General features: G+C 41.1%; 1 protein-coding gene across 1 annotated transcript in view; it reads left to right on the top strand.

Annotated features, from left to right (window-relative positions):
* Positions 1–17,587, top strand: part of SLAIN1 (SLAIN motif family member 1) — a 60,159-nt gene extending 42,572 nt beyond the window's left edge. The window contains exons 4-6 of the mRNA XM_014955515.1: positions 9,768–9,932; positions 12,528–12,846; positions 16,488–17,587. Coding sequence (XP_014811001.1) covers positions 9,768–9,932; positions 12,528–12,846; positions 16,488–16,563 — 560 coding nt within the window. The 3' untranslated portion in view covers positions 16,564–17,587. The remainder of the gene's footprint in view (positions 1–9,767; positions 9,933–12,527; positions 12,847–16,487) is intronic.
* Positions 17,588–17,842: the final 255 nt, after the last annotated feature.

The raw sequence follows: 17,842 nt of genomic DNA, 5'->3' as shown, positions 1-17,842 counted from the left end.
TCTGGGCCCGAAAGTTTGTTTGACATAGATTATAGTTTGGCTTGATAGTAATTTTGGGAAAATGTCTTTATTCATAAATAAAAGGCATTTGACTTGGAAGTCACTCAGAGAGTAAGTGCAGTATCTTTCTCACTTCCTATTAGTGCCAAGTGAGACATCAAGGAGGAAACGATGAGATGAAAAATAAGAGAAATTCAGAGATGCTGACTGAAAGAAAATGCCAGCTAATAAGTGGCTGTGAATGAAATAGAGAAAAAATGTGAAGAAGTAGTTAGACATGAGTTCTGGCTGCAGCAACAAGAGTGAGCAGGCTGGAGTGATCACTTGTCAGCAGTTGAACTTCCTGAGCATCTGGTAGCACTTATTATGTTCAGCGCAGAAATTAGCAAGTGTGAGACTTTCCAGTATAGCTGAATTCTCAGCTGGCAAATGTGTGCGGTCACAGCTCAGAAAAATTCAGATATTATGTGAAAGTGATAAGAATTTTTGTTTAAAATGCGAATTATGCCTATCAGACACAAAGGATTGCATTACTTAAATGACAGCTGCCCTTGTCTCCTTCAGAGTGAGGTTTTAAAAGAAGACTTCACATGCTTAGCTCTTTAAGGAATCAGGTAAACTGGGAAGAAAACCACTGTTTTTCTTCTAATCTATGTGAGGTGCAATGGTTGTATCTCATCCTTGTAATAGCAGCTGGTACCAAATGTTTGAGCATGTGACAGTTATTGTCCACTTAATCCCGTGGAAAGTGGTGGTATTATACGTGTGTGGAGGCAAGCTGTCTTCACAGCCACGAATAGAAACTCCCACTCGAGAGGGAGGGGGGAAGCATATTAAGAACTTTTCATTATGGTAGCAAAGACATCTGTCAAAGCTGAGGGCTTTTTGTAAAAAAACCTGGTGTTCTGAGAAGGGGGTGGCAGGATGTGTGCCTGTCTAAAATGCATGCCACTAAGCCTTGTCCTTGAGACTGGCTGCTAGCAGGAATGAATTCTGGTCCAGGGAGGCTGGAGAGCTAGAGTATTTACATGTGTTACAAGTTTAGGAAATGTCACTGTCAGCGTTTTCATTGCATAAATATAAATATAAGCCTGGGGAAGAGAAGGCTCTGGGGAGACCTTACAGCAGCCTTCCAGTACCTGAAGGGGGCCTGCAGGGGAGATGGACTGTTTATCAGGGAATGCAGTGATAGGACAAGGGGTAATGGTTTTAAACTGAAAGAAGGGAAATTTAGATTAGATATTAGGAAGAAATTCTTTACTGCGAGGGTGGTGAGGCACTGGAATAGGTTGCCCAGAGAAGCTGTGGATGCCCCATCCCTGGAGGTGTTCAAGGCCAGGCTGGATGGGGCTTTGAGCAACCTGCTCTAGTGGGAGGTGTCCCGGCGCACGCAGGGGGGTTGGAACTCGATGATCTTTAAGGTCCCTTCTAACCATTCTATGATAAACTATGATAAATGAATGCTCATTTATATGCTCATTCTATGATAAGTTATAACTCAATGAACCAATAGACTGAGTGTTAATTCCTCTAATCAAGCGTTTAAAAGTTAAATACTTAATACTCTAGTAGTCTTTCTGTTGACAGAGAAATAGGTGCCTCCTGAAGGCAATTCATCTTATGTTGAGAAGTATCTGAGACATCTCACAGATACTGCATTTTGGAGATGCCTGTGTTCTTTTTTTTTATTTTTTATTAAAAAGGGATCTCTAGGGAAATAATTCAGGCTTAGATGCCTGAAAGGTAGACATCAAAAGTTAGATCCAATGAATCTGACTTTAGATCTTCAGCCTCATGATGTTGTAAATCCAATTTTTGCTGTAAAACTATGTCTACTTACCTGCTCAGTTTTCAACATTGAAGTGCATGTTAAAGGTTATTCACTTTGCAGAAGCCAAGTCATTCTCTCCTTGGAATTTACAGGTCTTAGGCAAGATTATGCTTCAACTTCAGCATCTGTGTCAAGGCACAGTTCCAACGCCTCTCTGCATGCAGGGAAGAAGGGGGTGTGCAGTGACCAGGACTACGATCGCTACAGTCTTGAGGACGAGGAAGAGTTTGACCCCCTCCCGCCTCCCCAGCCGCGGCTGACTCGCTGCTCCCCCTTCCAGAAAGGGATTCCTCACTCACAGACTTTCTCCAGTATCCGGGACTGCAGGAGGAGCCCTACCTCCCCACACTTCCCTTCAAATACTTATCAGCAGCCCTACTACTCTCCTCAAGCCCAAACTCCAGAGCAGCAACCAAATAGGGTTAATGGAGGTGGGTTGCATGCCTTTCTGAGAAGTGGTCTTTTCTCTGTGCAAAGCAGCGATGCCATTTTAAAGATTGAGAGTGAAGCATGTTTAGTGTCTGACAGCTAGATCACTCTGTGAGTTGTGACAAGCAATTTAAGCCTGTGCAAACGATTGAGGTAATGTTATTGTTGAGTAATTTGCTCCAAAATGTCATTTGTGACCTGGTCATGAAAGTTGTTGTTGCTTTAGTCTGTTTTAAAGTGCTGCGAAGGTGACCACAAGTGAAGAAAGAAGAAAAAGGGAAGAAAAACATCTTTGGGGAAGCTAACAGTTGGTTAGAAGAACTGATCAGGCTTTCGGGCTTGACCTATGCATGTCCATTGTGGATACAGTAAAATACAAAATAGGCTTTTCATATGTTCATTCTCTTTCTTATTCCTGACTTTGCTGTTAAGACATAAACGCTGTGACTCCACGATTAGTGCTTATGGTAGGGGTCAACACCCTGCTCCTGTTCCAGGTCTGGTAGGGCAGACTTTTAAAAGCAGGGGGAGATAATGTCACTCCCAAACTATCCTGAGCTATTGCTGATTTTTGCTCTGCATTTGAGATATATTCCAGAGTCCCTGGGAGATTTGTCTCTCGATGGTTACTCAAGGCTTAAGTTTGCCTCTGTTGTCGCTGTTACCTTGCTTTCATTCCTTATTATGATCACAATTGTCTTCCTCCTGCTGCATCGTGCTTTCCTATTCCTTCAGTCTTTTCCCCAAGCTAATTCGAAACAGTCAGTTTTCTGTCAAGAGCCTTGTTTGTAGCATTACAGGTTACAGCTCACCCTTGGGCAAGAAAATAAATGTGTTCTTCAAAACAGTTGCTATTTATAGAGCGCCACAGGTATGCATGTTGCTTTCCTGACAAATAAGACACGACAGGTTGGTGCCAAAAGCACTTGTGTTCAAAGTAAGACATGACGTGGAAGTATAAGCGACAAGTGGCAGTATGTAAAGAAGGCTGAGGTTGACAGAGGGTAAAGCGACGTGGGTGTTTGTTGGTACAGCATATGTGCCAAATTAATTTCAATGTTATTTTTCTTGCCAGGGAGGTACAGGGATGGGACAGCACTGATGGGCTTGAGGAATGTTGGGGAGATAAAAGGAAGGTTAATGGGGCATTTTTGATTTGGGGATTAGGGCAGGATGTGGTGCTGCAATCTTTTTATATGGTCCCCAAGTGCTTTTTCAGTTATTTTTTCACGTTCTGTGTCAGTGGACCTTAAGCGTTGGATTCCCACATGGAAACCTCAGAAAGTACTTACAGAGCACTAAAAATACTAGACTCCTAGTTTATTAACTAGGAGGTGTATACATGTAAAAGGCCACTGATTTTACCACTAAGTTGCCTTTTTTCTCAAGAACTATGTAGTGGATAATCTGTTTGGTGTTGCTCAGAAGATGGACACACGCGACTTCACTTACCCATTTGCTGGGGTGGCAGACAGTCCTATAATAGCCAGTACCACTATCTTTAGGGTGGAATTAATCTCTTCACCTTCTGCACCTTCAACCTCTGACTCATGCAGCCCTGATCCACATAAGTGTCAAATGCTGATGGTGAGAAGCGTTTTGCTTTGGCTCTGTTCTGTTGGCAGACAAGGAGTGAAGTTTTCACTGTATCGAGTATGTCTGAGTAGTATTTTGACAACATCTCATCGGCGCTTCTCATCATCTTGGCAACGATTTCATTGTCTTTCGAGAACTCCTACACATTGAAATGGAGGTAGACTGCAAAATAAGAATTTGTTGGAAGCTCAGTCTGATGGACAGTGTGTTTCCACACTGTTACAGTTTACCAAGGCAAATGAGAAAGAGGATAATTAATTATAATTCTTTTAAGAGTATAATATTGGTCACCCGATGAGGAGAGCTTATGTTTAGATGCTAAGATGTGGGTGTCCATGTGTGTATGAAAGGCCTCATTCAGCTGCCCACATATAAGCATTTAAGGGCTGTATGAGGTACTTGAGTTCCCCCCTGTTTGGCTTCCCCATCTTAGATACTAGTTCAGTATAGACTTAACATTGATTTATGTGTTCAGAGAGGTGGGAAAATGTCTGTTCTCAATGATTTACGGAGTGTTTTTTCTGCTCATAATCTCTCTTGTTCAGTAAGGAGGGGGGAGTTCACTGTAGGGAATGGTTGCAGGCTTCATTAAAGAAAAGGAGGAAAAAATCTTGTTTTGTCACCTTTGAAGTTATGTTGAGAATAGCAATCAGTAGCAAGAAGTCATGGAAGGATAGGGAAAAAATCCTTAATTTGCTGTAAGTGTCTGTGGAGGGAGACATATGCCTTGAAGCCAGGGTGAGATGAAGTAATAATTCTGAATAAAATGGAAGTGTTCAACGTTGGCAAAATGTCGGTATTGACAATCATGAAGAATGCTGTCTCTTACTTAACTTAAAGACTTGCTTTTAGCTCTTAATCTCTATTTGTATTTTTACGCAGGGATATCTCTGTTGTAGGAACTGATGATTCCACAGACCTCTAACTAGACCCTGCTGTATTTGGGAAGTCATGAATGTCATTATCGTAACAAATGTAATGCAGATACTGAACTCAGGTCTTCAAAGAATATAGAACATAATATTTAAAATAGAAAAGCACAGATTTTTTCCTTGTGGTTCTCCCCCAACTTGTTTGTGCATACAGTGCAGGTAAGGCAGAGCTGAACCTGCAGGGTTTGTGTGAAGGATTTAAATATGCATAAGAAACTGCTAAATGGTGGTATAGATTTCTCTGAGACACTAATAAATAAGATACATTTTATCACATTCCTTAATGATGGTGAGGCTTTTAAGTCCTTTTGTTCTAATCAAACCTTGGCAACGCTTGCAGAGAATAGCAATGAACGAATAAATGTGTTTTAAGGCACTTCACTGTAGAGTCGACATCAGCTCTCCTTGCAAGGACACCCTCACTGGGTGAGGTGTTTTGGCAGAGAGAAGATGATATTTATCAAGAACTGCTACAGAACTCCTACTCTGGCAACCCACCAAGAGTGTACCTCTTCTGTGGCAGCTTTGCTCTGAGGGCAGTGTCTCTTTGCGTGCTACATGGGCATTCATCTTCTGCTGGTGATAGTATTAGGTCAGGGAAGGGGAAAAAAAACTGAAGACAAGTGGTGGAACTGGGGCAGCCACCAGCAGTGTTGGGGCCAGAAGGGAGAAAGCAGGTGCTGCCTGTTTGGTGTCCTGCCAGAAAGAAGCTGGGCCACCAATCCCACGCTGACTTCAGTGAAGAAATGGCACTGAGGGAAGAACTTCCCGGAATAAAAATCAGAACTAAAGTAGCTGGGTACAAGGCAAACTGCTGTCTTTACTGTAATTTTGTGGAATGTTTGACAAAATAAGGGACACTTTGCCTGTATTTTTGACCTTTTTCTCACCAGTAGTGCATATGATCTGTGCAATAGGGTGGTCTTTTCATGCACATTGTCAGTTGACAGCAGAGGACCCTGTATTTCACAGTGCCCAGTTTTTCTTGTGCTGAAAGCAACAGGCAATTCAGCACGGATGCCATGGAAGGCAGAAAGTGAAAACTTGCAGTGAGTGATTTTTTTGGTACATCATTCTGCAGATACGTGAAACGAGAGCAACATATGCCACCTGAAGAACATTCATGAAGTGACAAGGACATGTGTATATGCATGAACTATTCTGAGAAGGCAGTAATACCCAGGAACTGATCATTAACTCCCTTGCATGACCTATCCTTGCATTTTCTTCACGCTTTCAAGCATCTCAATATATAGTGTCTGTAGGTCATGCAGTTACATCTCAAAGAAGGCTGGGAAAGGCAAAGGTACATCTGTGATGCTTTATATGGCTGCATCCTACTTAAACCTCGTGTTTGTTTTGGCCTAGATTACAGTTGAGACTCAATAGTGGCTCACAATAGCTATGGATGCCGTGAAGGTGCAGGTCCTTTGGAGTTCCTCGCTGGTGTTAATATTGACATCTTCCTAACAAAACGAGCTCTAAACAACTGATAATTTTTTAGGCTTGCCACTAAACCAGATTAGTGCAGAAGAGGTAGCAGGTACCGTCACAAATTTCATCATTCATCATAAACAGGACTATTTGGGCAAATTACTTCTCATCTGAAAATACATCTCAGCTCTACTCCTTCACTTCTCCTCTCTGTTAATTTTCTCATCAATCTTAGGAGAGCAAAGAGCTCTAGAAAGGGAAGGTTTGTTACTGGCAGCTTGGAAAAGTATTTTTCTTTTCTTCTCATATTTCCATCGAGTTTGTATCTGGTCAAGTCTCAGCGGCCTGAAATAATATTAAAGTCATGTAACTCCCACCTTCTGCTTCCATATATCAACTCACAAGAGCCAGCATTTCATTTACAAACAAAAGGTCTGTAAGACTCTTTCCGCTGTTCTTAGGAGGGGAACAGGTGACAGAACAAACTTGAAGGAAGAGATGAAAGAGAATGCATCATCCAAGGAGATGAAAGCTGCAGAATGTCATCGAGACAAACAGTTCTGGATTTTCCCCAAACACAAAACTGACCTGCTATTTTCATTGCTTTGCAGGGCCATTTGTCTCAGCAGACACAAGGACCCATCAAAGAAGTAACGCAGATGCTCGATGGATGAGAATTTGCAGGTGCAGCAGGAATCTGCTGCCTGAGGACTGAATGAATCAGCAGCAGAGCAGTCTGCTGGAACCAGAAGGGACTAAATTGAACAGGAGGCAAAAGACGTGGCCACCCACAACATGGAGGAAATCCAAGCTACCTCTGTACCTACTTTTCCTGCTGTCGTAGCTGCGTCTGCTGGACAATTCAAGGCATAGATAGATCATGCCTGTGGTGGCTGAGGCAGTCCCCGAGTGGAAGAGCACGTAGAGACCAAGGAATTCTGCTTATACAACGTGACATATAGATAGTATTAGAAAAGCTAATTTATGCAGTACCATCTTCTCTACCACCATCCTACTGCTTAAACCTTTCCTTGCCAAGTGCTGTAATGTTGACCTAGGATTTCAGGACCTAGGATTTAAAAGGGTAGGCTAGGGCTCCAAAATTATTAGTAGCTGCAGGCATCCCATATTCATGAATTTTCTGCCACTCCGGGCCAAGGATTGCATCATAAGAAGGGAGTTCCCTTTCCAGTTTGTGAAATGATGGTATTTCAGAAATAGGGAAGTATAGTAGCTGTATTGTTTGCATCCCTGGGACAGCTTTGGAAGCCTGATAACTGTTTTATCATTATTGTATCAGTGTTGTTAATACTTACCACCTGCCCAAACTGTGGTAATTCCTTTGCTAATGTTTGCTGCTGTCCCACTGACAGTTTCAGCCTGCCAGTGTTAGTGCTGAGTCACTGATGCACAACAACTCATAACTCTTTGAATGAAGGATTACCCTTAAATTGGTTCTTTATTAGGATTTGACTGTACTCTAGTGTCCAGGAATTCTAAACCTCACAATTCCTTTTCCTGCACTGAACTCCTCCCTATCTTACTCTCATACCTACCGTTTGATTTTGAAAATAGGAAAATGTAGTGTATTTAATTCACAGGAATATTTAAACTATTTCTAGACAGCAATAGATTTTCTCTCTCTCTTTCTTTGAAGTACAGGGATGTTTTTGACTATTTGCTTGATTCTCTACCAGTTCATACCATGAAGACCAGTCATAAAAAGCAGCTGGAGTGGTAGCCTTGCTGTGACTCAGTTCACTGGAGGTACATAGGCATCACATGTATTGAAGTTACTGTTAGTGACTACTAATACCTTGTATAGATAGAACTGTACTGTCACTTCTTATTACGTGTCAGCTGTTAGCAGCTTTAGGGATTAGAGGAGCTCGTGATGGTGCTGATTAGGTTATATATTTATGTGGACTGATAAACAGGGGTTCCTAAGTCAATTTGTTGTTTCTGTGGACTGAACTTGCCCTGTGTGAGCTAGGAGGTCGACCCAAACCAGCAGTTCCAAGCTGCGTGATGTGTTGTTCCTGTGCATAAATCCAGAGTATCAATCTTGAAATGCCCTGCTTGCCGTTGGAGAGAGTAGTTGGAGCTGCCAGTTAGAAGACAAGCATACCCCTGCTGTCTGCTGCAGTGTAAGAACTGGAGGCAGACATCTACCAGGTGCTGGAACCTACGGCAGGGACAGGAGCTGGTGGCCTCCGCGCTGATGGTGGTACCAGGAGAAACATTGCCACCTCAGCAGGGCACAGCACGTGTACTCCTGGGCCTGGACAAGAGGCCAGCGTTACTGGTGTTGTCAGTGACAATTTAATGAATAACTCATTGTTTCCCCACAGCGGTGCTTTTCTGAAGTCTATCATGTCACAGGAGGCAGTTCAGACCAGGTCATTCAGTGTGTGCTTTTCTGCCCCCGCCAGTCTCTTCTGATTATACAGAATTGAGTCATCTCCCATTGACCCTGTGACAGAAGAGACCAAAAGAGCTTCACCTTTCATTACCTAACGCTGTTGTGGTTGAGAAGTCTTCTTGAGATGTCAGACTTGGTTTCAGCTTCTCTCTCTCCAAATCAACTAGCGTGAGTGAGGTTGCATCTTCTGACCTCTTAAACACTTGCCTTAGCTGTTGAACCTGCCCCAGAAACATTTGGGGCATTTGCAGCTTTCTTTTTGTGAAAGGCCCTACAGGCCTGTTCTGAAAATGTCCCCCACATCTGGCATCACAAGTGCCTGTGGAGAGAGAACCACCAGATACGAAAATCACGTCAACCCAGGGCTCCAGGCAACTGAATGACAGAATCACAGAATCATCTAGGCTGGAAGAGACCCTCGGGATCATCGAGTCCAACCATCTACCCTACTCTAAAGTTCTCCCCTACACCATATCCCCCAACACCACATCTAAACAGTTCTTAAACACAGCCAGGGATGGTGACTCAACCACCTCCCTGGGCAGCCTGTTCCAATGCCCGACATCAAGTCTTAGCAGGTTTTGTGCATGGCTACCTGCAGAAACCTAACATGCTAATAAGGTTTGGCACTGAATGGAAATTTTTTTAGCATCTCATTGGTGCCTGAAAGCAAGACTTTAGGCACTCGGGATGGATTCATCTCGCCTGTCTTTAGACAGCCACAGTGTAGGTAGCTGTGCCCGACTTTGTCGCTGCAGCCTCGCTTTGTATTCATGGCAAAGAAACAGGCACATTTAGGGCATGATTCATCTGACCTACTTTACACAATTATGTGAAACTCATCCTTATTATGACATTTTAGTGTTTAAATCCTTGTGATTCTGAAAATGTACTCCCTATTGGTGCCTTTAAAATCATTTGTGATTAATTGTGACGAGAGTCGGAAGGGTTCAATTAGCAGGCTGTCAATAATGTGTTCCTATTCTTCCTGCAGAGCACACCCGTTCTTTGTGTTGAAGTAATCTGCTTCCATTTTGATTTTTCTACAGAAGTTGTTCAGGGGCTGCTGGCGTTTGTTGGCAACTCTGACATGACTCTGGATGTTGTCTTCTTTTTGCTTCAGACAAACTTCGAAGAAGCATGCCTAACCTCGCTCGGATGCCAAGTACCCCCACCATTAGCAGTAACCCTGGCTTTGCTGGTTCTCCGGTCACTGTGAGGAACAGTCAGAGCTTTGACTCCAACCTGCACGGAGCGAGTAACGGGATCGCAAGGATGCAGTCGTGTAGTAAGTACCTGTGTTCTTTGGCTGCGCGCAAGGAATCGATGGAGCGGTAAAATACGTGCCCCAGCCACTGATCCTCAGCTTTATGAAAAATTAAAAGCAGACTGTGTTCCTTTTGCACCAGATTTTAATATAGCTCAGGATTTTCAAAGTTTCTATTTTGGAAAGCAGATTCTGCTGATCTTGTTATGCACTATTGAGAGTTTCATCATCTTTTTTTTTTTTTTTTTCTTCTTTGCCCATTCATTTTGTGCCAACTTTAAATATAAAATAATTATTAGAATCATAGAATCATAGAATCGTCTAGGTTGGAAGAGACCCTTGGGATCATCGAGTCCAACCATCTACCCTACTCTACAAAGTCCTCCCCTACACCATGTCCCTTAGCACTGCATCTAAACGTCCCTTAAACACATCCAGGGATGGTGACTCCCCCCCCTCCCTGGGCAGCCTGTTCCAATGCCCTATCACTCTTTTGGTGAAAAATTCTTTCCTAATGTTCAATCTAAACCTACCCTGTTGGAGCTTGAAGCCATTCCCTCTCGTTCTGTCACTAATTACCTGTGAGAAGAGACGAGCCCCAACCTCTCTACAGTGTCCTTTCATGAAGTTGTAGAGAGTGATGAGGTCTCCCCTCAGCCTTCTCTTCCTCATACTAAACAGTCCCAGCTCCTTCAGCCGCTCCTCATACGATTTGTTTTCCAGCCCCCTCACCAGCTTCGTTGCCCCAATTACATTACTAGTGTAGTAATGTAGAAGCACCAATAATACAATTAATTCATATAAGCTTACATCTTTACTTTTGAAACTAGAATTGAAAACTGCTTTTCTTGGTAGTTTATACAATGCTGATTTTACAGTGCACTGTATAAATGCTATCTTAAAATACATAACCTCTCTCCTGCTGAAACGGAGCCACTTGCTTCCAAGCACATGTGGTAAACAGGGTTATATCCTCAAGTATAATATCCTTGTTGAGTGGGGGAATTAAAATGACTAATTAGTTTAATTAAGGTGACTTCTTGATGGGGGCATGAAGGGAGTATTGATCTAGCGGATATTGAATTATTAATGTAGAACATGAACAAAATCAATCAAGATCAAACCCATCTTTTCTAGCACAGTGGTTGAGATACTCTGAGAAAAAATGGAAACAGTGGATTTCATTGGACACAGGCAGGAGAAAGGATTTAACTTTAAGATAAAAAATGGAAACAGTGGATTTCATTGGACACAGAGAGGAGAAAGGATTTAACTTACGCTTCCCATCTCCTGTGAGGTTTTGGAGGGAGAAGTTGGCAAAACCTTTTCCGTTGGATGTTTTCTTTCAAATTGGAGCAGAATTTACAAATGTCTTCAAAACTATTAAATTGCATCTCTTCTGGAAAATGCACTTGACTGCTGGATTTATTTTGTTTTATTTTTGTCCTGTTTGAATGGGAGAATGGAAGTAGTTGGTGAGGTTCCCAATTGATATTGCATGGTAGTGCATTGAGAGTTTAATTTAATTTACTATTTTAGAAATATATATTTCTCTGTGTGTTTATGTATGTGTATGTATGTGTGTAAAAGATGTGATTTTTCTGAAATAATTTTTTGAAAAACAATTCTAATAAGTGGCTGTGCTGGGGTATTTAAGGAGCTGTGTTATGGTCAGAGTTCCATATTGCCAGTATTGTTAAGTAAGTTGAACACACTCTACACATCTGTGTTTTTGCTGGGGTATTTAAGGAGCTGTGTTATGGTCGGAGTTCCATATTGCCAGTATTGTTTAAGTAAGTTAAACGCACTCTACACATCCGTGTTTTCTCCTGTGTCTTTAAATGATTTTAAGGTGCCCCTTTTCAAAGACTTGAAAAAGGATTGGCCTGTATGTGGCACGTTAGTTTATGTGCTTCAGGGTTTTAACAGTTTGCTTTTGATATGTGGACTCTGAAACAGATGCATGTCTCATGTACACCAGGGGGCAGGATTGTGTAGAAAATAATATCTATCTCTCTATATATAGATTCTAAGAACCATAGCATTGATGTAAAATAATAGTTTACATAACATCAGCCTTTGAATATGCTGTCATATTCAGGACCCTTGTATAGCCTTTTTATTGTTTCTATACATTAAGCTTCGACTTCTGTGATATTTTATAATGCTTTAATGCAGTGTTCCTTAAACAAGATGTGGTTATTGCAAGCAACCTTACAGAAATCTAAATGATCTAACAGCAATTAATTTATACTTTCATGAATTTCTCCTCTTTAAAACTCTAATTATATAGTTGGAATTATAAAATTATATAAAACTCTAATTATATAGTTGGAAGCTTGTAATGGCTGACGAAACCTCTTTGAGGAGAGAAAAAAGGAATAATATGAGGTGGGATTTTTGTTGGGGATGGGGATAGAACAGGGTATTTTGGTTCAATGCAGTATTTCTGGATGCAGAATTGGATCCAAGGGTCCTTTTCAGCAATTTATAATTAGGAAGTACGTTGTATAGTGACATGTTTTATCCCTATTCAGATCTATCTGAAAATCAGCATTACTGCCTGGCCTCAGCTGTTGCATACTGACCTTGTCACTTTTCTACCACTCTTTACAGTTCCATCACCAGGACAGCTTCAACACAGAGTTCACAGTGTGGGACAATTTCCAGTGTCTGTCAGACAGCCTCTCAAAGCTACTGCCTACGTAAGCCCAACTGTACAAGGTGGTGGTGGTAGTAGCAGCAGCAGCAGCAGCAGCAGCAGCAGTAGTATTCCAGTGTCCAACAGCTCCCAGTTTTATTCCAACACTGGGATCCCAATGCCAAACAAGACTGCCAGTCAAGGGATTGTAGGGCGCAGTGCTCTTCCAAGACCATCGCTGGCCATCAATGGGAGTGGCATACCCAGAAGTAAAATTGCACAGCCAGTTCGAAGGTAAGTGTTAAACAGTCCTCCTTCCCAGTGTGGGTGGCTTTGGGTTAGATTGTGGGTTTGGTTTTTTTCCTCTTGAAGATGAAGCTGGGCCGTAAAACAGAAGGGTTTCTAGCTCCCAGTGCTCAGTCACTGAATGGGTGAAGATTTCGTTCCAGAAACAGTGATGGACAATGCTTGGTGCTGGTTCCTAGTAAACTATGATAATTGATAGAAAGTAATCACATATAAGTAAGAATAGATTGCCGCCCATCAATCAGAAATCAAACCAAATGGAAACCTCCTATCATTAACATATGTGGCTTGCGTTCTTCTAGACTTGTGCCAACTGCTATTTCAATGTCATGGGATGCACAAATCTTAGAGTACTCAAATAGAAAGAGTTGCATCCCTGTCTTTGTAAATTCTGTAGACTGTAATACTCTACTGTAAATACTGTAGACTCTAAAAATGCAACTTGTGACATTATGACATTGTGAAGAAGGAAATATCCTGGATATTTCTGCTAGTTGAACCAGAATCTTTTAAATGCCAGCTGGGAGACAATAGGCAAACAGGGAATCCTGGAGTATCACCTACTTGCAATGAGCTACACTGTTAAGCAAATGCATTTTTCCAAGAGAATTTAATCTCCAAAAGAGAATTATTTTTTTTCAGGGCAAGCAATAAAATAAGTTTGAGGAAAAAGGCTGTGTTTTAATCACCTTATCACAGCTGGGAGTTAAACTCTTAGCTGTATGTTCTGTGATTAATAGGTGATGAAGTTTCTCAAAGAGAAAATTCTATCTGCTTGCGTCAACTCTTCCAACTATTTCTTCCCCTCACACACGTCCCTCCTCTAGTGAGGGCCTGCTGTGTGACCACCTGGTTTTCTGTTGGATGAACTGTTTAGCTCTCACCGTTTTTATACTTTTCACTAGATACTGGCTAGATCCAGAATAAGTTCAATTGCTCTCATTCTCTTTTTGGTTGAGTTACTCAGGGATTACACCAATATGACTGACAAGATTTTGACCAACTGTGGTGAAACTTTGATGAAGAGCCGTCAGGTTTCTTCTTTGATGAAGACTGTACCATGAGATTTCTATTATAACCTCCTTTGCTCTCTGCTGGAACTCTCTCGGTTAGAGTTCTTTATAGTAGAGGGGTTTCTTTCTTTTTTTCTTTTTTCCTTACCTCCACTTTGTGTTCTTCTGCAGAGATCTTAAATCTTTCATAGCAACATGTGAAAAGGAGACTTTCTGGGCCATGAAGACCAGTCCCTTGCTATATTTTAACTTTTTGTATAACAGACAATATTAAGGAAAAATAAAATTAAGAGGTTTCAGTGGGAGAGTGAGACACTGTACGTTCAACATTGTTTTTATTAGAAGCTGATTCAAATCAGTAACAAAGACATTTATAGTCCAGAAGGTCTGGACTTTTGTCGTCTTATCTTCAGATGTACCTTAGCAGCATCACGTGTTGCCATAGAGCCAGACCAATGGTCCTTGAAGATGGAGGGTCTTTGCACTGTGGGAATGACAAGTTGATAGGACTCTAAAAACACAGGCAGAATGGAGCTCAGCCTACAGTTCTTTAAGACCCTCATTTCATTTTATGTGGAAAATAAGGGCAGTATCAGGTCATATGGAATTTTCTTGTAAGGAATTCAGCCATCAGAGGCTGAATCATCATTCTCACTATTGATTTTTGTCACTGTGGTCATTTCTAAGGAATGGTATTTCTCATTATCAATACAGGAGTCTAGCTTCTTCCAGTATACTGAAAATTGAAGAGTATTTTTAGTCATGATTGATTAAAAGTGGAACAGTTCTTTTGGTTTTTAAATAAATCAGACGTTCAAAGAGAAGTGCACGCTGAAAGCAAAGCTGTGTCTTCATACCTGTGGCCAGACTGTTAGGTAGCCAAGTTATTGATATATTAGATAATTAAAATAGGTTGTTAGACAATTTATATTAAGGCCTGCATTAGGGAACTTCAGTACTTACTGTACAGGATCAAACACAGGATGAAGGAGTGCTTTTGGTAATGTGTAAAATAAAATTATAACAGCCAAGATAACCAGTTCACTGCCCTGTAGCAGAGATTCAGTTCTGGACACATAACAGTATTCTTACAGTTATTTTCAACTTAGTTAATCATTCTTTACTTTTGCCCTCTTCATTTTTTCTTGAAGGTTGTTTAACATACTTTCCTCTTTTTCTTTCTGGAAAAAAAATATGAAAGCAGCAGTTGCAGGAAGCATTGGAGGCAGGTTGTGTTTTGTGACTTAAGTAACTGGATTTTTATCAAAGATAAGTGATCCTGCAACGAGGTGGAGCTGCACAAAAGCAGCTTGGCTGAATCTAAGTTTAACTGACTTTTTTTACTTAAGTGCAATGTTTTTGCCACTAAAATAGCAGAGAGGTGAGAAGCTGCTGTGGTGGCTGCCTTTAACTTACTGACAGCGTACCTCTGCCTTTTTCCAGGCAAGGGCATTTGGAAGGGAGAGGAGGCATCAGTAGCTCATTGAAGAAGGCAGAGGAGTGTGAGAACAAGGCCTGAGACCTGGCTTTATAAGAAACAGTTTCACAGAACTGAGACACTGTTTTCAGCAAATTCTGGTCTAACTAAAATACGGTTGTGGCAAATTAGAGATAGCATGCCTCATACCGAGCGAGTTGGTGGTCAGACATTGAGTTAGATGGTTGTTTTTCCTTTTTGTACTCTTACTTGAAACGGTTAGCTTGGTAGTACCTGAAGGGTTTGGAAGATGGTCAAGGTGAGGCTCTGGAACAGGTTGCCCAGAGAAGCTGTGGATGCCCCATCCCTGGAGGTGTTCAAGGCCAGGCTGGATGGGGCTTTGAGCAACCTGCTCTAGTGGGAGGTGTCCCTGCCCATGGCAGGGAGGTTGGAGCCGGATGATCTTTAAGCTCCCTTCCAACTCCAACCATTCTATGATTCTATGGTCAACAAGCATTTTATAGTGAGTCCTCATTGATTAGTGAGAGACACAGCCAGGGTGTGAGGGTGGTAGCCTGGAGGACATCGAGTTCCCTACAGGAGTGATGGTGCTGGGGCTGACTTCTCTGACTTCAGCTGTGGGTTGGAAACACGTTGTCATGTGTCTGGATAAGAGGGCCTGGATCAGGACTTGCTAGAATTCTTCAATCGATAAGATGCCAAAATTTTGCTGTTAGTGCATAGCGGTTTTATAAAGTGCTATTTTTTTGGCAGGTATGCTGAGCACAGCAACTTTTTGGAGACTATTTCCTGTTAGATCCCTGCTCTCCTTCCATATGGGAATATGTCTGCTGTCCATAGTGACAAAAATAGGTTTTTTATTGCCTTTAGCCCTGAAGAACTAGAGTCTTCCCATTTAGAGGGGTCTCATGCATCATAAGAATTATTTACCAAATTCCTTTTTGCCAAGCTTTTATCTTGTTAAGACCAGTGACAGTAATGAGGTCTCATTGAAAATGGCCTTAGTTTCACCTTAGATCTTAACATCTGCGTTAGTGTGGAGCCAGAAATAATTCTGTCTCCAAGCAAGCCACAAAGCCAGTGTTGCTGCAGAAGTAAATTATGTGTGTTGCCTTGTTTTTTCACATGAAATATGACTTCCTTTGTGGTTTTTTTTTTTTATCATTCCTTTCATACAGTTTTCTTCAGCCTCCAAAGCCGCTGTCGTCGCTCAGCACGATGCGGGATGGGAACTGGAGGGACGGCTGCTATTGATGAAGGATGCCCATCAGCAGTGGAAAAATAAATAATGTGGATTTCATTACCCAGCTGGCTGGGTAACAATGATTTGGGAAAGGAGGGTCATACAGTATTATTTCCCCCGGGATTTTAATATGTAACCATCCATAATGCGATGTCATTTTTAAAAAATGAACATCTTCTCAAATACTAAATGTTGCACTTAATCAGTTACCTGAACAGCTGCGTTGTTATCAGACTAACAATGGCAGTGTTGGCATTTGGAGTTGAAGAAAGTATTATATATGTGCAAAGTACCCGAATATTTCCTTGGAAAGGACTGGAAGATGATGCTCTCCGAGCAGTTTTGCCGTACTGAAATTTGAAGATAATTTATTCGGTGTAAAGGCATCATGCATTTTATTTTGAATTTGGGGGGACTTACATATGTGCTTGAATTTTTTTCTAGTGTTTCCAGTACATTTTATTTTGTATACTTAAGTTCATTTAAACTTGCCTGAACCTTGAACAACAGAGAGATAATTTAACTTTTCTGTGCCATAAATAATATTTTTGGGGTAACGTACTTTTTTAGCGCTAGGAACATATCTTACAAAAATGGTACCATTGGCAATACAAAGCAGTATATTTATGTTGCAGAAGCACAAAACAAGTAGCATTCACTGGAAATTGCCATCCAGCTGGGTCAGCATGGTTTTGTTGGTCTTTCACCGTTCGTTCAATCGTTAATTTATTGTCATAGTGTTTTGTATTTCAAATGGCAGCAAAAGTCACCTTGCACTTACAAAGATACAGCGATCTCTAAAACTACAGTTGGTTTTCAGTACTTTATTACAAAGAATAAAAATGTAATGTTTTATTAACAATTGCTTATGGAAAATGAGGTTTTAATGCGAATAAATCTTTTTGATAGATCTTTTACAAAATCCAATTGCACTAATCAATGCTTTCTTATAATGGCATATGACTTAATATTTGATTACAACTGTGTATACTGCTGTTTTGGAATGTTTCAGAAATAAAGAATCTATTTCAGCAATAATGCTCTTCTTGAGTGTGCAATGTAACCGTTGTCAGAATTTAGCACGTGACATCCACTTAGCTCCTGAAGTTTTTATTACTTGGCATTTTTAAAGGTTGTGCTGGATTTTTTGCAAATAGTAACTAAGCTCATCTGAAAATTTCTAAATTCTTAAAAAAATAGTTATGAAGCCATAGTCTGCATTGAAGACAAATTTTTAAATCAGTCTTACAATGATCTCAAGAATTTTTTTCAATGTAACGTTCAGATTCT

This window comes from Calidris pugnax, unplaced genomic scaffold (genome assembly GCF_001431845.1).
Source record: "Calidris pugnax isolate Ruff unplaced genomic scaffold, ASM143184v1 scaffold153, whole genome shotgun sequence".
Classification (NCBI taxonomy): domain Eukaryota; kingdom Metazoa; phylum Chordata; class Aves; order Charadriiformes; family Scolopacidae; genus Calidris; species Calidris pugnax.
Note: the sequence above shows the minus strand (reverse complement) of the source record. Positions and strands in the feature narration are given on the sequence as shown.